Source organism: Colletotrichum scovillei (assembly GCF_011075155.1).
Source record: "Colletotrichum scovillei strain TJNH1 chromosome Unknown Contig00004, whole genome shotgun sequence".
NCBI classification, from domain to species: domain Eukaryota; kingdom Fungi; phylum Ascomycota; class Sordariomycetes; order Glomerellales; family Glomerellaceae; genus Colletotrichum; species Colletotrichum scovillei.
The window spans coordinates 336808-360431 of record NW_023336262.1 but is presented as its reverse complement, the minus strand read 5'-3'; the positions used below and the strand labels follow the sequence as shown (position 1 = coordinate 360431).

The following is a 23624-nucleotide window of genomic DNA, read 5'->3' as shown; positions in this document are numbered from 1 at the left end:
CTAATCCTAAACTAGCCAGCAAGATGCCGGCTTTCACAAGAGTCGTGTTTGGCTGCTGAGTCGGTGATCCGGGAACCATGGGGACCCCCACAGAAAGATCAGCTGGGCTCACTGTGAAATACAGCCGGTCCGGGTAGCTCAACGCTTTCTTATCCTCTTTCCCTCGCTGCCTGACTGGAATCACTCCCGAGGCTATCACCAAGCCGAACGTCGTGCTGAACTGCCATGGACAGCAAGATTCCCTCAGGATTTCCTTTGCCCAAAGAGGCTATCAGGTCAGGGAGCAAGTGTAGAACAGTGGTCACCGCTGCTCTATCAGTACTCGCTGTGACGGCGCTTGTCAGAGGGAACTTCTTCCCGGGTCCATGGTCTCTAGCCGGGAGCGGAAGCACATTCAAACAAAGTGCTGATTCAGAATGGACCTGGTCAAGCGTACGTCGGGATGCCAGTCGCAATATTGATCCCGAAGAACTGACAAGCTTCATAGATCAAGCCGAGTCGGACCCTGGAGTGGCACAGCTGCTTCGAGAACGGAGAATATGACTGCGCCAGACTAGACGTTAGTGCCCGAGAAGCCGTCTCCACAAAACTCCCAGCATGTCTAACAGAACATCGCTCAGGTCCCCATGGACTGGCAAGAACCGTCTGATGACCACCGAGTTGTACTCGCGATTACGAGAATCCGGGCAACGGACAAATCTGACTATAGAGGACCAGTCATCTTTAATCCTGGTGTAAGCAAACTTGTCACGATCTCTTCCCAAGACATCAACGGTGCGCTGAAACCTGTATTCAGGGTCCCGGCGGCTCAGGGGTTTGGTCCCTGAAAAACCATGGCAAAATGCTGCAGGAGATTATTGGTGTAAACCACGTAAGTTTGCATAAGTAATTACCGATCCAGTCAAGATTCTTCGTTCGGGAAATCTTACAATGTGTAGGACCTCATCAGTTTCGATCCCAGAGGTGGTAAGTCTTTTCTTCAAAGATATAATATGTGGACAATCGCTCACATACTGAGACAGTTGGCGCCTCCATCCCCAGAATCCAATGCTGGTCAACCCCACAACAGCGCCAAAACTGGGGTCTACAAGACCCTGGAGTTCTCGACTCCCACGAAAGTATCGTCGGAGAACTTTTTGCCCGAGCGACGGCATACTCCCAAGCATGCGAGAGCGCGATGAAAGCGTCCGGTATACTTGAACACTCCAGCACCACCCCGACCGCCAGGGACATGCTCGAGATTGTGTACCAGACCGGGTACAGCAAGCTAAAGTACTGGGGCTTCAGCTACGGCACCATCCTCGGCGGCGTTTTCGCGGCCATGTATCCGGACAAGGTAGAACGCCTGGTCAGCGATGGCAACGTTGACTACAGAGAGTGGTTTAACTCGGAACACGTCAACTTCATTCGCGACACGGACAAGGTTCTCTTCGCCTTTTACGAGTTTTGCTATCAAGCTGGGCCCGAAAAATGCGCCTTCCACGGTCCCACCTCGGAAGCCATCATGGGGAGATTCGTTGACCTGCTCAACGCTCTTAAGAGGCATCCAGTCATCGTTCCGGCCGATCCAGAGGAAGGTCCCGAAGTACCTATGCTCGTGACCTACTCCAAGGTCATGCGTCTTCTCTCGACAACGCTCTACCAGCCACTGGAGCAGTTTGAGAATTTTGCCAATATCATTGCCGCGCTCGAAAAGAAGGACGGGCGACCATACTACAGGCGCTATAACCCTAGCAAACCGGCTCCGGCCCCGGCTTGCGCCCCGCAGCCGGTTTCTCCGTTCGAGCCGCCCCCGGGTATCGTCGAAGGCACCGGAGATGCCTTCCCCGTCATCATGTGCGCCGACCACCCAGCTGTCAGTAATATGACTCTTGAGGAGATTCAACGAGAGACGGATGGGATACTGGAGCTTAGTCCAGGGACTGGAGCCACTGAAGTCCCGTACCAAATGACCTGCAATCAGCGAATTACGCGTCCCCGCTGGCGATTTAGTGGTAAGTTCTAGCAGTGGTTGTAAGGAGAGATCTGACCGCGTCCATGCTAATCCGGTTCAGGGCCCTTTGAGGGCAAGACTAGCCACCCCATCTTGTTCATCGCCAACCAGGCCGACAACATCACGCCGCTAGTCAGTGCTCGCAACAACTCCGCTGGGTTCCCCGGATCAAGGCTTCTAGTTCAAAACTCATTTGGCGTGAGTACATGTACCCTCCGAGAAAAAGTCGCATTCTCATAGAGGAACAACTACGTAAAAGATCGGAGAGCTGATATTCTTTGTTCATAGCACACGACTCTCGCAGCCCCTTCAGAATGCACTAGAGGTCATATCAGGGCTTACTTCCAAACTGGAACACTACCAGAGCCTGACACAAAGTGCGAAGGCGACTCGCACCCATTTGGGCCCTTTGCCGAAGCCGGAGTTCAATTCTACCAGCCATCACTGTTCATGTAACTCGAACTATGCCATTTGATGTTTAGATCTAGAGACTAGATACCTAAGGTACAGTCTGCGTAGATATAGAATGCTCTTGTTTTTCTTAAGATTGCGCTTTCCCTTATGTTGCCACGTCGCTGGCTGGTCATTCCTCTTGCCTCTCGGCTCGACTTTCAGGAGTCATTCTATTCAAGAAGAGAAGTTGACTTTGGGTATTTATGTGACAACACGAACGACCTAAGGAACTACCTATCACAGGACGATTTGTTCTTTGACCTCCACCACTCATTGTGTCTTGTGCGTTCTTTCGGCATTCGCCGGCATCTCGTATACCATGTGGTCGTCCGGTGCCTCGTGCCTCACTGGATGTCGATCCGTAGAGCCAATCTCATGCGACAGTGGTGTTCCCATCTCAGTGAGAGGCGACCGCGAATCCAACTCGCTGACGTGGCTCCCTTCCCTCAGAACCTTTGCTTCCGCCTGATACCTCATATGCATCTCTCCGTTGCCCCCCATCTCGGCCATCGAACTCGTCTGGCTCGCCACCTGCGCTCTTTGACTCTTGCCCCTCTTTCCGTTCAACCATAAGAAAGCCTTGTCGACGGCATCCGGCGGAGAATCAGGTCCCATCTTCTGCTTTCTCCGGCGGCGCAAGAACCATACCAACGCGAGGACCGCGCCTATAACCCCGACTGCGATGCCAGCCTTTCCTCCAGCTGTCAATCTCTTATCGCTGGTGTCGAAGCTCTGGAAAACTTGCCCTTTATCCCAGGCGTCGCCCCATGTCGTGACGAACGACTCGGCCGGGTTGGTGCTGATGGCTGAGTCGTCAAATTTCTTCACAATGCTCTGCTCCATCCGTGGGCCAGGAGCTTGCGCCATGTAGGTGACGTTGGATTCGTAGTCGACGGCGAGGAATGCGGCTTGGAGAAAGGCACGGCCCAGCTGCCAGAAGCCGTAACTCGAGTTGATGGATTTGCAGGGGAAGTAGCTCGCCTTCTGCTCGATCAGCGGCGGCTCCAATGTCAGGTTGAGGAGCTGAAAGGGGACTTTAATAGTTATGTTCGTGGCACTCGAGTCGGCCAAGACGAAACCGAGGTACGCTGACTGGTTGACAAATAGTTGGGCGCTCAAGTCAGTATCCCAAAGGTAGAGCCCTGACTTGTTGTGGTACGTCATGTGAAGATTCTCTGCTATGGCTTCGCAGATCCCGGGCGGTAGATAGATGTACGGTGAAGCTGGGTTCGGGATCACGACCGCCGACCCAGCAGCGCCGCCAACGTACTTGGTGTACTGCATGCCGAGGTCTGTTGGATTCGTCCAAAAGCTCGCATTCGACTTAATAGGGTACAATGACTGGTTCCGTATCTGAAAGTCAAAGATAATATCCCTTAGGAACATCACCGGTATCGAGTCCTGGAGTGCAAACGTGCCAACTTGACCGAGCGCCCTGTTCTGCTCATATCCGCCCAGTACTAGTGATCCAGGAATCCCGAGAGCGGCACTCCCCATCTGCACGCTGAACGCGGTTCTATCGATGTCGCCTGAAGTCCTGAGCTGTTCGAGGATTCCCGGAACGGCCGTTTCGTCTCTCTCGCTCCTGGGCCCGAGACCAAGGGTGCCGACCGTTGGCGTGTAGGCAGTCGTGTCTGAGTTGGTAGAGCTATTCCACGAAGTCGCGGCGACCAAAGTCACGTTGACACTGATTTTGCGACTGGTTCCCATCCTCGAATCGATCACCATGCCGTCTGAGGCCTCCATTCCTGCCCAGCCCGCCCCCATAAAGGCGCTGGCGAACCAGCCATCAGACCAGGCTCTCGAAGTCCCCGTCTTGAGGGTATCGCGGCGTGGCGTATAATCTCCGCCTATGGATTTCGTCAGGATCTCAGAGATACCAGAGCCGCCCGGCCAGAGAGGCATCTCAGTGTCGTTGAGCTTGAGGAGTGGCGCCTGCCATGGCCCGTCGGGACCATAGGTCCTGTTCTCGTTCCCTCCGAGATCGGTTGACCAGCGGAGTTGGATCTGTGCGCTGGCGCTGGCGACGGCGGCCGCGGCGAGATACAGACGATGCAGCAGCATGGCGGATGTTTGTCAAACGTCCCGAGTGACACTTTAACTGGATGGTTTATGTGAACATTCGGGATTGAGTTCAGGGTCCACTGTGAATGGTAAAAAAAAATCGTTGACAGAGAGACAAATGTGTAAACAGGAGTGAAAGTCCAAGTGCCGGGCAAAACAGCATGCACGAGTGAAGGTCAGGCAACACCGCGTCGCATGCGAATGCTACAGTAGCAGATAATTTGATAAAACATACGGTGGTTTCTTAAGCAAAGGCTCCATCGCAGGCAACAGAGCTACCGGGATCCGGATCCAGATGCAGACTGGCGCCGCAATTGCCTGGCTGTCCACAGCACCAAAGCATATGTGGATTTCAAGTTCAGCCAAACAGGATTCGAGGCGTTCTTAAGTAAGTCAGGGGCTGCCCTGGTTTGATCCATAATCTATTGACGGAGATCGTGTCCGTAGGAAGGGAATATGGATAATAGGAGGGAAGAAGAAGTAAGAGATACGCGAGCACTGGGAAGTCGTCTGACAAATGAGCATCCATCGTCAATTTGGGCGCGTTTTCGTTCTCGTAAACCTTAAAACCCAATTGAAAAGGTTCCACTTCAGAGCACCACCTCCCAACAGGACCAGGTGAACACGAGTTACACGACAGCGAAGATTAGCGCGAGGCTGGTCAGGCAAGGCAATCCTTCAGGATCCAACGCGGCACTGGACTTTTCAAATACTAAATTTAAGGCCTTACCTTCATAATACAAAAGGAACGCGGACCAAAAGAAATACCAATTCCATGGCAATCCAAACGACTTTTGGTTTAGCCCGGATCATCCTCGAGACTTGAATCGGCCCCAAAACCGGGGCCAATCTCCACTTATCCGCCGGTTGTTCGGAGGTGAACACGGCGCTTGGTGGATGGCGGCCATCCATTTACATGCGTTCGATCCCGACCGATTCAGAGCGCTTCATTCATATAGATGGAATGATTGACGTTCTGAGAGACCTATACTACATATTTAGTCCATTCTCAGTCACGAAATTAGTCCCTGGCCCATTGCTCTTGCAAGGCAGATTCCACAACGGTTCAGTCGCCCTTCACCTTCCCCATCTCAATTGCCTCGGGCCGGATCGTGGAAGAACCACGCCAACCCCACGACTTTCCGCCATCATTCTCCAGGCTCTTGATACAAAGCAGCTGTTCATCCGCAAGCTGTATATGCCACTTCTGCCTACCGGCCCGCGTCTTCTTGATGCCTTTGAGTAGTCGTCTTGTCCTCGACCGCCACCAAGTCTTGTCCTGGCTTGCGATGCACCGCCGCAAAGGTATCAAGAGAAAGCAGACTTGGTCCAATCTTCCCTCGGAGAGCAACATCTCACAAATCGTCAACAATCGACTCATTCGAGTGCTCCTCTCAAAGTCGAGCTTGGCTCCAGACTCGGGTGGGTCTCCACCGGCGGCTATCGCGAGGGAGATCTTATTCTCCAAGTAGAACAAGATCCAGTGAATATTGATCTGTAACGCAGGTAAGCCGAGGTTCTATATGTGGCTAGATTAACATTACCTCGGTTTCCGAAAGGGATTCTTTGCGAAGATCCAAGTCCTTGACGGTGCCGTACTTTTTCGCCATTTTCAACAGCTGACCCAGCGCCTCTTCGACGGAAGCCTCGAGAAGCTCAACATTGCAATAATACAACAAGACCAAGAGGTCCTTCTCAGACTCATCTATCAGGCATGTATCAGACGGTCTAAAAGGAATAGGCAGGTTGTCATCTTCTCCTGAGGTAGAGGCTGCCCCCAGTCTCTCCGCATCAGTCCTCTGTGACCCAAGGAATGGATTTACGGCATGGGAAATTTCAAGCAGCTTTTGCGAGATCGGTTCATGATCGTTCAATAATCGCAGCATGGTCTCCTCTGTGCAGAGTGTGATGTAGTCCCGAATGTTGGCCACGTGTCGAGCATCCTCAATCAATAACTCAAGTCTCTCAATGAGCGACGTCAAGTCCTCGAGGGCGATGTTCGATATGCCCCCCGTTAAGTATTGACTGCGTATCTGTCTGATGGACAGGATCGCTTGACGAGTTGTCTCAGATATGAGTGGAGGTAAATGCTGGATCCAAATCGTGGTAGACGGCAGCGTCTTTGGGACGCGCGGAGGCGGCGACGGACTATCTCATGTCAATTACTTGGGCTCACCACGGGCACAGTCACAGACTCACCGGGAGGAACCTCCACCCATATTGCGAAGCAGCTTTGGCGTTGAATGCTTTACCGACGGAAAGTCAGGCGCTCCCAACGATGCATAGAAAATCACGTCCATGTTGGCATCTCACAACACATCGCATCCTATATGAAGTCGACCAGGGAGAGCAAACATCGAAGCTCATCGTCAACCAGGCTGGACTTACGTGTTTCGCATGCCTCGCATCGTATTTCGTGTCTGCATCAACCAGCTCAGCTGGAAGCCTTGGCAACACGCGTTAATAAACGTGGCTTGCGCCGGCGAATCAAGAGGAACGGACGGTGTGGCGGTATCTGTCCCCCGGACTGGTGCCGTTCTCAACGTTGTGAGCGCCACCGAGGATCCCGTCCATCATGGGACGCGTGCGGGGTACTGGGGTATGATCCTCTGTTCTGTGATCGGGTGCACGTGGGAATAGGTCGGTGCATCATTGGAATATTTTGGTAGTCATTGTGAATGTAGAGGTGTTGTTTTGAGTATTCAATATGTACTCGGGTTGCTAGTATTTACACCAGTTTATGACGAACTTTGACCATGGTGATGCGTTCCATGTAGAGTCGCCTGCCCAAACGCCATGCCTCCGTCCCTGAAAATGCAAGCTGTCAATTTGTGCAGCTTCAGCGCCCATCACATGTTAAAAACGTTTCCTTGTGATCCCGCCGAATAATATCCTTGATCGCTGTAAAACGCCGTTGCCGATGCTGAGGTTGATCCATTCTCCGATGATGTCGAATGTTGTGATGATGTTGTGGTGATAAAGGAAAGGTTGAAGTGATTGTACTGAGACATCGAGGTCGGTCGATCCTTAATTTTGGGATTCGTAGACTGCCATCGCCTTCTCTAGCTCCTCGAGACTCGATCGGTCGCCGTAGGCATCCATGAGTTTTGCCGCCCGCATGCGATCTTCAATTGCCTGCTTCTCCGCCGCGGCGTTCTTTGCTCGGCGACGTTCGACCATGCCTTCTCGGTAGGCGTTGAGGCCGTAGCCAACGGCGACGACTGCTACTGTGGGCGGGATCCTATTATGCCGGATTCGTCAGTTCCAAAGTCTCTCGGTTGCGGTTGTGGTGTTTTACCCCAGGATTCGGGGGAGCCGGGAAGAGGGGGAATGGGTGCCAGGTTGGGGTGTTAGGACCGAATCAGAGATCAAAAGACGTACCATCTCATGGCGAGTCGACGGGGAGTTTGCAAGAAGTAGCTCGGCGGCATGCGAGCGTTGGTTGTGAAGTTTCTTGAAGCTTGTCTGAACATTGTATGTTGTGGGATCAGGTATCTCAGTAGGAGATGGTGTGTGGGATGGGGATGAAATCGGTATTTGTATCTTGGTTACGTGTGGGTAACAATCGCAAGGGATGATTAGATAGATCTCTCGGGCTAAAAGCAAGCGTCTTGATGAGGAGGTGGCAGCGGCAAGCAATGTATTCATATAACGTCCCGTCTCGACCTTTCGCGCCGCGCCAATCTTGTGTCTGAGAACCCCGTCACCCCCAGCCGTTCCCTCCCCAAGGCCAAGGGGGGCTAAGCATGGCATGGCACCGCCCGCCCACACAGTAGCTAACAGCACTTGCGTAGTGCGTAAGGTAGGTTGAGATGAGCATTGAGCGGTACACCGTACGGTACAAGGCATCTCCGCAGGGGAGGGAGGCAAAACGGGATTCGCGGCCAGAATGAGAATCAGTGTGACACCAGCATCGCACCACGCTCAGCAGTCGCCCCAATTGGGCATGGCGTCGACATCGTTCCAGAGTGTCGATTGTGGGGTGATGTCGACCGATATGCGGGGTGGAATCGGCACAGCCCGGGTGCAGTAACGTGATGCCGCTGGGGACAAGACTGGACCTTTGCTTTCTCTCTCTCATCATTGCTGCAGCGCTACGGATACAGTGCTGTACGTTGTGCTCAAGGAGAGGAGACTCTCATCGTTATTGGAGTGCCAGGGGAGTTCCTGGAAGACGTCTGGGGAACTTGGTGTTGAAGGCTGCTGCTGGTTCGCTGGAGCTTTGCAAAACGCTCGAGGTGGTTGAGGAAACCCCTTGTTTGTGCATCTTTCGTGCATCTCCGTCCATCTAATGATCCTGGACCATCCAAGCACAGCCCCCGCAGACTTGTTTTGGCTTTGGCTGGTGTGGTAGCTATTCCTCACGTGCCCGATGCTACCAGAGTCTATGCTCTCAATCCCCGTGCCTGTATGGTTTGCAACTTGCTTGCTTGCTTGCTACTAACGGCATTTGCAGTCGGCGTCTCGCCACACACAAGACCAACTAACATCCATAAGTGGAAGCATTGACCAGACGGAGGACGGCCAGCGGAGTCCTCCGTTGCCGTAATGTCTTCCGGTGCTGGTGGCAGCTGTTGAGAACCGTGAGATTATGACATGTGCGGATACAACAATCGGCAAGTAACTTCGGGTGTGTGGCTTACCGGGATCATTTTGTTGGTGATCGAAACATTTCGATTTTTTCAGTTCTAATTTTCAATCCGTATTCTCACTCAACATTAGCACCCGACCTTATTATCGTGACCCCATTCGCAAAGCCTATCTGCTGCCCGTATCTCTAGATGTTCTCCATCGTGGACTATGGAATAGCCGATTCCACCCGCGAAAACCAGTAGGCTCCACCCAAGTTTATCCCGAAAGCTCGTCACATAGCCGAAAACCCTCGTTGATGTCATCTCTGGTCCCTGGATTTCCATCTCTAATCCCAATTTCCCCTATTTCCTTCTCTGTCAAACAACCCTGGTCACACCTAGACGCTTAGCCTGATCTTGACACCGTCTCCATCTGCACTACATATTGCTCTTTGGGGGGGCTCGAGTCCGACGCCAGGACGCGGTTTTCTGGTGAGAAGGCGAGTACATACCTACGTAGTAGCTGGTTGCCAAGGTAAAGAGGGAGAGAGACCCTTGTCCGCCGATGTCATTCAGCCAAAATTCCATCAATGAACTCAACGCATTTTCCAAGCTGAGTCTCCACCAACCAGCGCCAACGCTGGCTTCCGCGCCAAATGAACCCCGGCGGCTGTGTTTCACGACGTCACAACACACGATCGAATGGTGATGCAGCGGATAGCGGCGGGTTGTTGTTGTTGTCCGCGATTTAGAGCTATGACGATGGCCTCACCTTGAGCCCTTTTATCAGGATCACTCAATTTAAGCTTGATCAAGTGTCATTTTGCATTTACCTTTCACTGCATTTCGTTAATGACGAGCACATGCATGCGTGCGTCGCGACATGCCAAGCACCCCACAAGGCGTTGAAGGGGCCTCCCATGACCCCTTTCCAGCCGTCAGCACAACACAATCAATCCACAGCACAACAACGACTTCAATGAACGAATGAATATGATGCTTAACATAAATCAAAGATGGTTACTAATATCATCTATAATTGGCGACGTAATATCCTATAGATCACCTTTTAATCCTTTGAAACCTAGTAACTTTGGACCCGTCACTGAGCTCTTGCTGAATCTGTTGGTGTCTATAACCGAAGAGTTTCGGAGCGATCACAAACCGCAATGCGTAGTAAATGACGCCAAGAGAAAGGATGCCCAACGCAACAACAGAAGAAAGCCAATACGGCAGCGAGGTACTGCCTTTACCATTCGGTGGTCTTACAAACGGCATCACGATTAAGAACTAATCACCAGGTATCAGCGATCAAACCTCACGGTCCTCGAATCCATAGGCACACTTACAATATTCGCCGCAAGATAGATCACAATCAGAATCCAGGGTGCCCGGAGCGGTGATTGGAAGTTCTCCCGGTCGGTGAAACGCAACTTTACCAAGCCAACGGTGATAGCTGTCAACAAGACCGTTGTCGGGTAGCTAGACAAGCTGACGACGAAGTTGAAAGCGTCTCCAGCCGGCGGTGCACAAATGAAGAGAACAGTCACTCCAAGGTGTAGAATCAAGGCGTAAATGGGCGTACGAAACGGCCTATTCTCCATGAACAGGTTGGAAAACGGAAGTACGCCGTCCTTTGCCAGCTCTTGCAGCAGGCGAGCTGATTGGCGAACATGAAGTCAGTTGATTGAGCTCACAGTGCTGACCGAGGTTGAGGAACTCACGAATGGTAAATGCAACACCCAGGAGATGTCCCAGTGCCGACAGAGCGACCAGTGCTGGAAGAGCTTTGGCTCCTGCCGAGGGTCCAAAGATATTCTCGAACAAGGTGGCGGCTACGGTGACCTTTGCCGCGATGAAAGCCTCTTTGGGCACGGCGGCAAACTAATTGTCTGTGTCAGCCAGCGACTAACAGTGCGATGAAGGTTATTGAGCTTACGTATGCCACGTTCGCTAGCAGGTAGAGCACTGCAATGACACTCATGGAGAGAGGTAGCGCGATTCGCAGAGTCTTCTGCGGATTACGGACTTCAGACAAGACCTGGGCATATCAGGTTAGTAAACCGCAACAACCGGCCCAAATTTGATTTGAAACTCACAGCATTGACATTATCATAACCTTGAAAGGAGAAAATGACGTTGAGGATAGCGGATCCGATGTTGTATCCGCTGTTGGAAGTGCCCTCAAAAGCATTGGTAAAGTTATGAGGGCTTTCCACCCTGAGATGGCCGGACAAAGCTGCGAAGCCGCAGCATACAATAAAGAGCAGCGTGAACAGCTTCACCGCGGATAGCAAATCCTGGATCGCTCTTCCTGTTCGAGGCGCAACCGTGTGGATTCCGACGGAGAACACGGCGCCAGCAATCGCAACTCCACGCAGTTTCCACGTCGTCGAGTCGGCGCCTGATGCAACAAGGATGTACGACGAGAACGTGATGGCGTTACTTGCCGAAACCTCTATGTTGCGTGTTAGGGAGGTCCTTGAGCTGGCCGTGATACGCTCTTAACGGAGCATCAGGGACACTTACGCAAGAAGACGCAATAGAAGACGTAAATGCAAGTTTGCATGATCCGGGGACTAAAGGATCGCTCAAGGTAGTTCTTGATACCACCAGATCTAGGGATTGCACTTCCAAACTCGAGCATAACAAAGATACCGCACGTCGAGATGATTGCTCCGATCACCCAGCACATCATTGCCATACCTACACTACCCGAAAGCTTGAAGATAGTGCTGGGGGTCGAGAAGATGCTGCGCTTGTCAGAAATGGGAAAGATGCCAAGATTCAAGATCTTGAGACGTACCCTGCACCAATGATCTTATTGACAATCAAGGAGACAGCTCCGAAGAGTCCAATAGTCCGCTCTTGCAAGACGTTGACTTCGATAACGCCAAGCTTGACATCCTTGTCTGAATCTTCGCCGCCATCGCTAAGAGAGCGAGTGAAAGGCGCAGCTAGATGAAGGTGTTAGATACAACTTGTTCCTTGCGAACAGAGAACTCTGCTGACCTTGAATACTATCTTGTCTGGACGCCATATCAAATTACGCCAGGGCGAACCTTGGAATCAATTAGGAGATCGGTTGATTAACGCAGCACCAAGACCTGGAGCAAGTAAATGCAGAAGTTTTACTCTTATGACCTTGAGGCTCATTCAAGCGTCAGTGGTGGTATCCGTTAATCTGGAAAATGTTAGCTAACAGCGTGCGTCTATGTCTGCACAGCTGCGGGAAGCGAAGCACGCCATTATGGAGCCAAGATGTCGTGTGAATATCCCCGAAGGTCAGCCAGGAAGACATGGTAAAGTGAGCGCAACTCCCGGACTTACTCAGGACTTGATAATACTTTCAAGAGGGCCTTTTTCAATTAGTCCTAGTGCTCGGGAGGCAATACCGAACGCTTTCCTGCTTCTGGCGACATGCTCTTACTCGACACAAGGGTGTTGTTGGAGTCGGGGATATTCCGATTATGTCGTGCTTTTCTCCTGTGATTCGCCATTCGATCCTCACAAACTATTGGACAACATCGGCATGCAACGTTGTCTAGGCTGAACAAACACCCGGAGCACATCCGACTGCGGACCGAACTGCTCGTAATGCATTCGGTATCTGCTAATGAAGTAGCATAAGTGTAGACATGGAACCTGATTAGGCATGGCAATATGCCACAACGTTGTATACAAACCAAGTACGGAAAGACCACAGAACTTTCAATACAGCAACGAAATGGCAGTTCAACTCGAAGCCTTTGAGGTCCCTGGCGCCAGGACCTATTTTGGCCATGCGCTCCCCTATGGATTACAAGTCAAGTCAAGCGGGCCAACTGGTCTCGCACCTCCCGTCGCCGACTCTGCGGCGGCGCTTAGGGCATTGGGAAACTCCGGAAAACTACAAGATCTCTTGGATAAGCACGGTGCCGTCTTGATCCGTGGTGCAGGACACGCTTCAGCCGAGACTTTCTCAAAACTCGTAGGCGCAGCTGAGAAGGGCAGAGGCTCCTATCCTCATGTTCAAATTGGACTGGCCGGCAAAAGAACTCCACTCGCGGACAATGTCTGGACGGCCAATGAAGGGTCGCCCAGCACCAGATTCTACCAACACAATGAGGTGAGGGCGCTTACGTTTGGCCACAGGTGATGTATTGAGTGTTCAAGTAAACTCACGTTCAATCGTTAGTACTCTAGATACACCCGCTTTCCTTCAAACATTCACTTCTACTGTGTGAAGAAAGCGCCCAAAGGCGAGTTCATCCCGATATTGCGCGATTGCGAAACAGATTGATCTCGTTGACCTGAGTGCCTGTGATAGTTCATACTTACTGACTCTGTGCTGAAGGCGGCGCGACACCAATCGCGAGCAGTGCCAACGTATTCGAAAAGGTCCAAGCCGAGATCCCTGAGCTTGTGGAAGAAATTAGCAAGCGTGGCTTGGGGATGAAGATGGTCTTTCGTGCCCCTGGGAATGAAGCCAAGGTCAATCAATTCAACTGGGCTGGCGAGCACAGCTTCGGGCAGGAACTTACTCCAGAAGACGACGAAGCGACGACAAAGCAGAAAGTTGAAAAGCAAGTGCGCAAGCTGACATCAGATTTCAAGTGGAACGAGGATGGAAGTCTGGAGTTGACGCAGCATATTCCCGGTAAGGCTCCTGCGGAATGTTTCTCAGCTAGCATGAAGAGCAAGAACCTCAATTCTGACGTGAACTCCAACGATAGGTATACGCAGGCTACCGGCGAGCGGCAGGCCAGTCTGGTTCAACGGGCTGGTCGGGCGTCATGGTATTACGCGAGACATTGGTGCTCTTGATCCGCCTCATATCGGCCGTGACGGAATGACTTGTAAGTTCTTGCAGAAAGCTTACGTGACGCATGCTCACTGACATGCTGCCAGATCTTCCTAGCGTCTATGGAGACGATACTGAGATCCCACGTAGGCTTCTTGACAAGCTTATTGACGTCATTGATAAGGAAGAGATTAGCTTGATTCTTGAAGAGGGAGATCTTTTGTTAGTCGATAACTTCCAAGTATCCCATGGAAGAGAGCCATGGGAGGGCGACAGGCAAATATTGGTCTCAATGTGGGACACGTCAATCCCTATTGGGCAGTACTGATAAGCGCCGCATGAGTCTCAATGAATGGCCGGTATCAAGTCTTCAAAAGGAATCTCTTCATAGCTGGAGTAGATAAAGTCACAGTCTTGGATTGTTATTCAGTCCTCTAGAAGTATCTAACGAGCTACCTTAGTCATAGCACGCAGCGACCCTTCCATTTCTTAGTATCGACTGATATACACGTCTTTTTCCTCGAATCTCTGAGCTCCCTCCATGACTGAGTTGGTGATAGGGTTCATGTTTCCAATGAGTGAGCTTCGGGGCTCCTCCAGGGTCTTGAGCTTCACCTACAAGGTATACTGATAGGCGGGGTGGCACTGCCATTTTTCACCCAACTTCGTCGACCGTGATCCCAAGCGTGTGCCTTCGTTCTGAAGATCCTCGTCTCCGGCAATACGGAGCTTACGGTTGCGCCAACGAAGGTAGAAGTGCAGTGAAGTGGCCAGAAAAATGCACATTCCGGAGAAGGCCACATTGATGATGTTCGCCTGCCAGTATTGCGGGCCATGGGACTTTGGATAGAAGTAGCTTGCATAGATGGAAGCCAGGTTAGATCCGGCGTTCACGACAGCGTATGATACAGCCCGTTTAGTCGCCGGCCGAGGAAGCGTCGTCGAGACCCATGACAAGATACATCCAAATGAGCCATATACACTCATCATCATGAATGTCGCCGTGTATCGAGCCGCAACGTTGAGAGTAGTTGCCGAGATGATGAAGCCGACACTGCAAAAGACCTGCGGCCACACGATGTGCAGCCATCTCTCACGATGCTTATCGCTGTGCCAAGAGTTGGTGATGCCCAACATCGCTGCGAACACGTATGGAGGAGCAGAGAGAAGCAATGTGTTTCTTTGGTTGTACCCGAGTGTCGCTACAATAGTGGGGAAGAAGTTGGTAAAAGCGGCAGCAGTGTTGAGTCCAAGTTGCATGAGCCAGATCATGTAGAGTGCTGGATCCGTAAACGTCATCTTCAGACCTTGCAACGCTGATGCTTCTTCTCGATTATCTTCTTCAACTGCTTCTTCCGTGATTCGAAGGATAGCGAGCTTCCTCTCCTCATCGGTGAGCCATTTGGTAGTTGCTGGATAGTCTGGAAGTGTGAGATACGTCACGATGGCGACCGGAATTGGGATTGTTCCCTCAATGATGACTGTTTAGATAAGTCAGAATATCATCAGGCACTGATTTCAAGGAGAAAACTCACAAAGCCATCTCCAATCTGCGAGGCCCAGCTTTCCATCCATGCCGCCCATGATGGCGCTGCCCAGAAGGCCACCGAAAGCACCTGCCATCTGCCCTGCAGCATATAGTACCGAGATACGAACAGCCAGCTCCTTCTTCGTATACCATGAGCTGAAGAGGTACAAGGCGCCAGCTATAGCGTGGTTAGCCACGAGTCTGTGATAGTTGTTAGTGGAAACTAACGGAAGAAGGGTGCCTCAACAAAGCCCAGGAGAAATCGGAGAACTACAGCTCCCTTGTAGTTCTGAACAGCCCCGGTGGAGGCACTGACCACAGCCCAACAGCACATGACGACTGGAAGAAAGATGCTGGGTCTCATCTTGTTGAGAATCATGTTTGTGGGAACCTGTATGAGGATGTATCCAACGAAAAAGACACTGATAATGGTATTGTACTGGGTTCCAACCAGACCGATGTCCTTTTCAAAGTTTCCTAGACGGGCCGTCGCGATCTGATCACAGTCAGCGTGATTTCTTTTAGCGAAGACCATTGCTTTACATTGTTGCGGTCCAAGTAATTAAGCACATGTACTTCTGGGTAACCACGTCAGTGAGAGCTCTGCTATGAAAAATCTGGTGAACTTATAGAGTAGCATCATCAAGGGCATCCTAGAACAGTGGTCAGAAACACCAGACTACTTACGACAAGTCACCGAGCAACTCACATCCGAACGTCAATCCTCCGCACAAGGCGTCGCTCTTTCAAGGCCCTGCTCTCGATGGGTACATCCTGAGATATGTCTGATTTCAGTGGGTGATCGAGCGTTTCCACATGAAGGCCAAGAGTGTCGTCTTTACGAAGGTCATTCAACGCCATCCTTGTGTGCAAATGAGAATTTCTAGTGCGTTCGATCTTGAGATGGACGCATTGGTGTGGAATGAGGCTCGGACGCAGTCACATACTTATTTACGGCTGACCGAAGGGAGGTCATCGGACTGCTTGCCGATATCCGCAACCTAGGTACTCACGGATACAACTTTTCCATTGCCCAGACTCAGTTCCTTACCCCGCAAGAAATCGTGGAGAATCTGCTCTAGCAGTGGATCTTGTGCGAGAAGAATGGCTACATGGTAACAATAGTCAGATGTGTGCTGAAATCAGATCAGGCGAGTAGATTGGTTGGTCGGAACGGGCTTATGAGCCGGTCGGTTCTCGCATGATTTTGGTCTAGTCTACCATGAACAGATAGATCGACAGGGCTTCATCGGAAAGTAATCTTGTTGGCTATTTTGAGACATGGGTATTGATGCTAGAAGGAAGGTAGCATCAACTGTGTCATGTGGTGCTTGAGAAGTTACCTGCAACGAGTGCAATTGTCACAACATCCGGACCCGGACCATCGAAGTCATAGTCCTGCAAGACAAGCCTGCGCAAGGCTTCGAGGCTTTGATACACTTCCCAGAACCACCGTAAGCTCAGCTCCACGTTCTGGTACCTGGGACTACATTCATGTCTAAATTTTGGACTTCATCAGCATTCCGACCTCGTGAAATTAGGCACTTGCGCATCAAGATCCCACTTTCCCCGCAACCCCGGATATCCATACCCGCTAGCATCGACCCCGGATCGTGGGGTCGATTATCTGTAGGGGGTTTTGACAGTACATCACAATCTGTTGGCGCAGGTGAAACACAGCTAGCAACACTGGTTGATCCTACGGCTCGGGAGTCGGAAGTTCTGAGGTTCTGAGCTCGCATCGCAGGTTCTAGCGGTCGGGTATTGTCACTATACGTCACACTTCCTTGCAAGCCTCGCTTTGTCGGCGGGGTCAATCAGTTGAGCTGCATGCAAGTACAGGGGAGAGGATGTAAGGAAATCAACCGAGGGCTGGCATGATGTGCTCGGAGAAGTCCCCGATATCGCTGAGTATGGCGGGAACTTTGCCCGAATACCGTGCTCTGTAGAAGGACATGAATGGGCAGATGTTTTGAAATCATCCAAGATTTAAGGTCTCTGGATCCCCATCTTATCGGACGTTATTGTGAATCAGCACATTATGACTGCGTGTTTTCACCTGTACGCGACATGTTGTAAGATAGATCGAGACTATTCCCAGCCCAGCAACTCAGAAGATCTTGGCATCCACAACACGACCACAAAATGCCTAGTGCTGTCAAGCCAATCGTGCTCCATATAGGAGACCCGATACAATACAATCCAGAGCGATACAAGGCGTTGGAAGAGATCGCTACAATCATCCGGCCAACCATAGAAGAGAGGCAGAGGGACGCCTTCTTGAAGGCCCTGAGGGAACAGCAATGGGGCAGTTTCTCAGCGATCTTGCGACCCTTTTGGAACTCAGGCGGAGAAATGGGCCGTTGGGACAAAGAGCTCATCTCACTTCTGCCTTCCTCCGCGAAAGTCTTTGCCTCCGCAGGTGCTGGATATGACTGGGCAGATGTTGATGTCTTGGCTGAGAAAGGTACACCACTGCCTTTCTTCTCAACATTTTCGAGACGTTTGTTGACATGAACAACAGGAATCTTGTATTGCAATGGAGCTTCAGCATCGTCAGAAGCTGTGGCAGACATGGCGCTTTACCACATCATATCAGTATTCCGCAACATGCAATGGACCAATACGGCAGCACGTAGTGGTAATGCAGACCAGTTCCTTGATGCACACCGGCATAATAGCGAGGCAGCACACAACCCTGCAGGGCACACACTCGGTATCATTGGCCTCGGAAACATCGGCTATCGCATTGCACAGAAGGCATTTGCCGCCTTCAGCATGAAGATAGCATACGTCGATCCTATTCCAAAGCAAGCGGAGCAGGAAGCCACTGTCAAAGCAGTGAGATACCCAGACCTGGACTCCATGCTCGCCGTCGCAGATTGCGTGGTAATTTCAGCCCCTGGAGGCGCAGAAGGCGGCAAGGCCCTTGTGGATGCCTCACGCCTAGCGAAAATGAAAGCAGGATCTCGATTGGTCAATGTTGGGCGTGGAAACCTGGTGGATGAAGAGGCATTGGCTGATGCGCTAGAGTCAGGGCATCTTTTCGCTGCTGGACTCGATGTACACTCGAACGAGCCGCACATCAATAAGCGTCTGATATCCATGAGAGATGTGAGTCTGACATGTCACACCGCTGGTGGAGCTGTTGAAACAAGAATCGGCTTCGAGGATCTGGCTATCCGAAACGTCATTGAAGTACTACTGGGTAAGGAACCTTTGACGGCGGTGAACAAACATTTACTTAGGTAGATGAGACGTAGGAACCTATACTCTGCTTTCCCCTTTTCCGTCGCCAAGCATCATCTTGTATGTCCTGGTTGATTGCATACTTATGTGATTACCATTCATGACGGTTTCAAGCTCTTAACAAAGACCTGGCCATTGATGGATGCGGGACGTTTGCATGTGCATGCCTCAGCTTGTAAACATGCTTCACGGCCTCCCTCAGGTGCCCAGGTTTTGACTAAATCAAATCAGAAGGATGTCGCAGAAAGGCATCTATGGCACAGTCTGATATGGTATGATTCATGCTGACTACTCCTCTTTCTCTAACGAATAATTATCTCAGTATCCCAGTACTCATCTTCCTTCTAATGCCTGATGCTCTTTCAGTTTCCATCAATTCCTCCTCAGCCGCAGCTGAATGTCGTCGACTGACCGCCAGAGACTCTGTGATTCTATGTGTAGTCCCTGTCTCATCTCCGCAGGGTAGTTCGGCCATAGATACACGCGCGAACATCTCGTGTAAGTGACGTTAACTTCCAAGAGTTTGTCGGGACCCTGACTTTGAACGAATATTGGACTGTACTTTGTTCTGCGGGACAACGGAAGTTCATTTGGGCCAATGTTGACAATGACCTTGCTTTGTGACTCCGAAGAGGCTGCCTATAGGGAACTGAACCGGATGCTAGTGATATGGGCAGCACATGCTAGACGAGGGGCGCCAATGACAAAAGAGGAAAGCCTGGAAGTATTTGGTGGTCCGAGAGGAGAGTATGAGCGACTCTTGGCTGGAGTTTCGGGTCCGCTTACAGCAAGTCAGTCTGCTGCTCAATCGACTGGATCTCAGGTGGAGTGGGATAAGGGAGAGCAGGCACACGCGAGGTAACTTTTCGATGCGATGCCACATGCAACTAAGTGGCGACATGAACATTAAGTTGAGAGACTGAGTTTCTACTGCGGCCGAAAATGGAAATAAGCCACCTGTTTTCCGTTGAACAAAAATCTACCCTTCAATGTCGAAGACCAATGTCTAATTCTTTGAGACTGGAGTAATTCCATTATTGTACATAATAACCTAGATCTGGAAATCGTATGCTTTTCGACCTGCTCATTTACGCTGATTTCTCAGAAGCTCAGACTCGACCAAAGCGAGTGCGGGAATAACAACAAGATGGCGGGTGCAGTCTTCGCAAACGCCCCTAGCAACGCTGCCTCCATCGAGCTCAATTATCTTCTTGCAAGGCTCGGGGTTTTGACAGCGCTCAAACTTGCCGGGAAGGAACACTGAGGCGTATGGCTTACCGCATTGCGTGCAATAGAATGCAACGGACGGTTGGTCACACATATCGAATGGTGGGCGCAGGATATTCCGCAAAGGTTCTTAGAGTAGAGTTGTTTTGGGTCTGGGGAGGTTGCAGTGGATCAGCTGTGTAAAGTAGGTATAAGATGCTGTTGTCGTGGAAATGGTACACGTATCGTGGGTAGGGTTCTGCTGTGTGTTCCACTGTGGAGGATTCATTACACTTTTAGAGAATTTGGCAAAGGTCTAATCTACGTTTCTAAACCGGTCATCTTGACAATGAATGCCATGACAGTGGCATTGTAACGAGAACGATCATGAAAAGGGCTTTGTTCAGCTTCTAAAACAACGAATTTAGGAACCAAGGCTTTGTGCCTACAAAGAGTTGATTGAACCCAAGTACCATAGTTTTGAAAGTAAACTGATCTGTTTTGAAGTCATCAAGATGAATAGTACCACCGAGCCTTCGAACAAAGCATAATCCCACGGCAGCATCAGCATCGAGTTGAGCTTTGCGCCCCACATCGTGTTACTGCTGGCTGGCAACAACGCAATTGTCTTCGGTGCGTGGGGAAGATACTTCTGTGTCGCCCTCAACATCAACGCGAATGCACTAACAATTACGTGAAAAGAAATAGTACATGCAACTCTTGATCACAAGTATGCTTGCCTCAGTTGAGCTATCTCAGTTGACGTCTCTTGCTTAAGGCATTGCCGGGAGGATATAAAGTAGTATTGACCACCTACCTTGATCTACACGTTGTCTGGCCCAAATGCCAAGTTGGTCGCACCACCCAAGGTTCTGGAAAGCAAATATGGTAATTGCAGAGATCTGATGATACCTCAGCCGCCGCTTGCTCACAGCACGATGATACCCACGACAAGTCGAAGAACGGAAACCCTGAAATTGGGAGGGTTACGGCATGGCTCTTCTAGCATCTCGGCTAGCATCATCGCGAAAACCGAATGGAGCCATTTTAGCCAGGTTCGTCCACTTTTAGCTTAAATGCAATGCAACCTGCCACACCCGGCATCCCGCCCAGGGTCAATTGAGCCAGGCATTTATCCGTGAGGGGTGCAGGCCCAACGTCATTTACCCCGGATTCATTCAGAGCAATATAAAGCATCCATACCTCGGGAAGATTGGTCCGTGACATCTGGTAGAAGGTTGGGTAGTACCATCTATGTGTTGCATTTGGGTCCAATGACACTAAGACAGCCGATATGAAGTCCACTATTTTCATGCGACTGGCCTCAGTCGTTGTATTGCTTCCGAGTGAGTTCATCAGGTTATCAGCAGCGACTAAAATACCAAAGGCTGACATCCGGATAGCATTCGCACAAGGTCTCGTGAACCCTATCATTCCGGGGTTTAATCCGGACCCGACGATCATTAGAGTTGGTCAAGACTTCTTCCTTGCAACTAGCACGTTTGAGTTCTTTCCCGGCGTCCCCATTTACCACTCAACCGACCTGTGAGTCTACTCCTTTCCAGGCGATTTTGCGTAGCACCGTGTTACCCAATGCTCACTCAATCGATGCAGCGTGAAGTGGGAAAACATTGGCCATGCACTATCGCGGCCGTCCCAGTTGAACATGCGGGGTACTGCCCCGAGTGGAGGTATCTTTGCGCCAACGCTGAGACACCATGACGGTCTCTTTTACCTGATTGACACAGTGTTTGATGTGATCAGCCCTCCCGACAATGTAAGGTTTTTAAAAGGTAGTATTTGAGGTGTTTTTATCTACTTACTGACGGGATCTTCCCACAGGTTACACGGGTCCCCCGTTCATTCTACGTCACAACCCCGAATATCTTCGATCAGGCTAGTTGGAGTGAACCTACATATGTTGACCAGTGGGGTTTCGACCCAGACCTCTTTTTCGACGACGATGGGAAAGTCTATTTGACTTCGACATTCTCCGAGTTTGTCGAGAATGGTAATTTTGCAAACTGGATCACGGAGATTGATATCAAGACTGGCGACTCCTTAAGTAACTCTCGTGTTCTCCACACGACAACAGTACCTCCAGAGCTTGGCTACCCACTTGTAAGCCCCATTAGCCATAACGACCAGCAAATTATGAATCTGTCCTAGCTAACCGTCGACCAAACTATGTTAGACTGAGGGGAGCCACTTGTACAAACTCAACGGCACATATTACATGGTCACTGCCGATTCTGGAACGGAGGCCAATCACAAAGCAAATGTGTATCGCTCGCAGACCTTGGACGGCCCGTGGGAAGGTAACCCGCATAACCCTGTATTGTGGAATGGCGAAGATATGTCTCTGCCAGTACTTGCGACGGGACATGCAGACATTGTTGACGACGTCGATGGAAACTGGTGGGCAGTTTTCCTAGCGATTCGACCACAAAATCCTAGGAACAGTACCGGACTTCCCCAGCTTGGTCGCGAGACCTTCCTGTGTCCTGTAACATGGGACGCTGATGGGTGGCCCATGTTCAACAACAACGAGCCCATTACTGAATACATGCCCGACGTTTTGTACGACTTGGACCGGCCCAAGATATGGCGCGACGATTTCGAGGGTGGACTCACTGATGAAGCCTACTACTATACACGGACACCATACAAAGGCTTCACAGACTTCGAGTCCAGCCAGGGAAAGCTTCGAATCAGAGGCAATGTTTACACTCTGAACGATCGCGAAACCCCGGCAGCACTACTTCGCAAGCAGGTCGACATCAATACGACCTTTAGCACCGAAGTCAGCTCTTTCAGCCCGGCATCGTGGAGACAGGAGGCCGGTGCAAGTGTCTATCTCAGCATCCACTACCACAACGAAGTCGCCATTACTTACTCGAACGATACTGGTAGGCGATGCATAGTCACGCACACTAGGACGGGTCCCGACGCCACACTCAATACCACCTACATTGAGGATGAGGATGTTGCCAATGGTGAGCCAGTGAAGCTTTTCATCGAGGCCAAGGATGTAGGATATCGTTTAGGATACTCTACAGGAGACAAAACACCAAGTTGGCTTGCGACTGTTGAGAATCGCTGGCTCCAGTCATACGTCGAGGGCTGGCAGAACTTCGTCGGAACCCATTTCGCGATCTATAGTACTGGAACCAGACTTCCGACTCTAAATCCTGCGGTATGTTGAATATCTCCTAAGCTTCGATAAGGCGGAAAGACTAACATCACCTGTTTTTCAAGGACTTTGAGTACATCCAGACTGAACTAAACTAGTGTGACGGTACGAGGTCAGAGGGGCGGTCAGAGGGGCATTTGCATGGAGGCAATCAGTCTAATGGATGTGCTTCACCGGATAGATGTAGCCATCACCTTCAGATATCATTTCTGACAATGAGAGAACATCTGAAATGATGCTTTGAGACTACACATGGGTATCTTGCATCATAACGTGGGCAGATCTACCCCAGGACTTAACATAGACCAGGCGGCAGTACTTTCTGACAGGCCCGAGGTTCAAGACCATCGAGATGAACGATCAGAATGACCCATGTAAGTTGGGGTTCCGTGAGTTAGACCAACTTGATTGGCTCGCACGGAACGGTCCCTCTCCATTTCTTAGTGTCCACCCTTTGGAATTCCGTTTCGATCTGCCGGTGGAGCAATCCGATTGGCCTAGACGGAATCATCGAACTGTATGAAGCAATCCGAAGTGTGTTTCCGGAATTTCGGCCGCCCGCACTTGAATGTGAAGAGACATGG

The 23624-nt window shown here is 50.8% G+C and overlaps 8 protein-coding genes across 8 annotated transcripts; 4 read left to right on the top strand and 4 right to left on the bottom strand.

Moving 5' to 3' along the window:
• Positions 1–174: 174 nt before the first annotated feature.
• On the top strand, positions 175–2449 carry HER10_EVM0003702 (uncharacterized protein; the record flags this gene model as incomplete). Its single annotated transcript, XM_035473367.1, has 8 exons — positions 175–432; positions 488–559; positions 621–734; positions 797–871; positions 939–966; positions 1023–1994; positions 2055–2191; positions 2282–2449. The coding sequence occupies exons 1-8, from the start codon at positions 226–228 to the stop codon at positions 2447–2449; spliced, it is 1773 nt and encodes a 590-aa protein (XP_035334824.1). The 5' UTR covers positions 175–225.
• A 267-nt stretch (positions 2450–2716) lies between these two features.
• On the bottom strand, positions 2717–4948 carry HER10_EVM0009034 (uncharacterized protein; the record flags this gene model as incomplete). Its single annotated transcript, XM_035478536.1, has 1 exon — positions 2717–4948. The coding sequence occupies exon 1, from the start codon at positions 4508–4510 to the stop codon at positions 2717–2719; it is 1794 nt and encodes a 597-aa protein (XP_035335206.1). The 5' UTR covers positions 4511–4948.
• Positions 4949–5576: 628 nt separating this feature from the next.
• HER10_EVM0002484 (uncharacterized protein) lies at positions 5577–6810 on the bottom strand (the record flags this gene model as incomplete). Its single annotated transcript, XM_035472193.1, has 3 exons — positions 5577–6005; positions 6055–6658; positions 6710–6810. The coding sequence occupies 3 exons, from the start codon at positions 6808–6810 to the stop codon at positions 5577–5579; spliced, it is 1134 nt and encodes a 377-aa protein (XP_035334722.1).
• A 727-nt stretch (positions 6811–7537) lies between these two features.
• HER10_EVM0003484 (uncharacterized protein) lies at positions 7538–12121 on the bottom strand (the record flags this gene model as incomplete). Its single annotated transcript, XM_035473159.1, has 9 exons — positions 7538–7751; positions 10148–10371; positions 10431–10741; positions 10806–10965; positions 11021–11122; positions 11181–11539; positions 11611–11834; positions 11888–12038; positions 12094–12121. The coding sequence occupies 9 exons, from the start codon at positions 12119–12121 to the stop codon at positions 7538–7540; spliced, it is 1773 nt and encodes a 590-aa protein (XP_035334810.1).
• A 687-nt stretch (positions 12122–12808) lies between these two features.
• HER10_EVM0007654 (uncharacterized protein) lies at positions 12809–14192 on the top strand (the record flags this gene model as incomplete). The annotated part of the gene is made up of 5 exons (XM_035477204.1): positions 12809–13189; positions 13259–13322; positions 13418–13720; positions 13797–13919; positions 13972–14192. The coding sequence occupies 5 exons, from the start codon at positions 12809–12811 to the stop codon at positions 14190–14192; spliced, it is 1092 nt and encodes a 363-aa protein (XP_035335101.1).
• A 287-nt stretch (positions 14193–14479) lies between these two features.
• Positions 14480–16253, bottom strand: HER10_EVM0003947 (major facilitator superfamily transporter; the record flags this gene model as incomplete). The annotated part of the gene is made up of 5 exons (XM_035473608.1): positions 14480–15345; positions 15400–15570; positions 15621–15888; positions 15936–15970; positions 16130–16253. The coding sequence occupies 5 exons, from the start codon at positions 16251–16253 to the stop codon at positions 14480–14482; spliced, it is 1464 nt and encodes a 487-aa protein (XP_035334842.1).
• A 1284-nt stretch (positions 16254–17537) lies between these two features.
• HER10_EVM0010535 (uncharacterized protein) lies at positions 17538–18644 on the top strand (the record flags this gene model as incomplete). The annotated part of the gene is made up of 2 exons (XM_035479992.1): positions 17538–17859; positions 17917–18644. The coding sequence occupies 2 exons, from the start codon at positions 17538–17540 to the stop codon at positions 18642–18644; spliced, it is 1050 nt and encodes a 349-aa protein (XP_035335306.1).
• Positions 18645–21159: 2515 nt separating this feature from the next.
• Positions 21160–23138, top strand: HER10_EVM0008544 (glycosyl hydrolase family 43; the record flags this gene model as incomplete). The annotated part of the gene is made up of 5 exons (XM_035478061.1): positions 21160–21392; positions 21462–21624; positions 21690–21968; positions 22042–23043; positions 23106–23138. The coding sequence occupies 5 exons, from the start codon at positions 21160–21162 to the stop codon at positions 23136–23138; spliced, it is 1710 nt and encodes a 569-aa protein (XP_035335171.1).
• Positions 23139–23624: the final 486 nt, after the last annotated feature.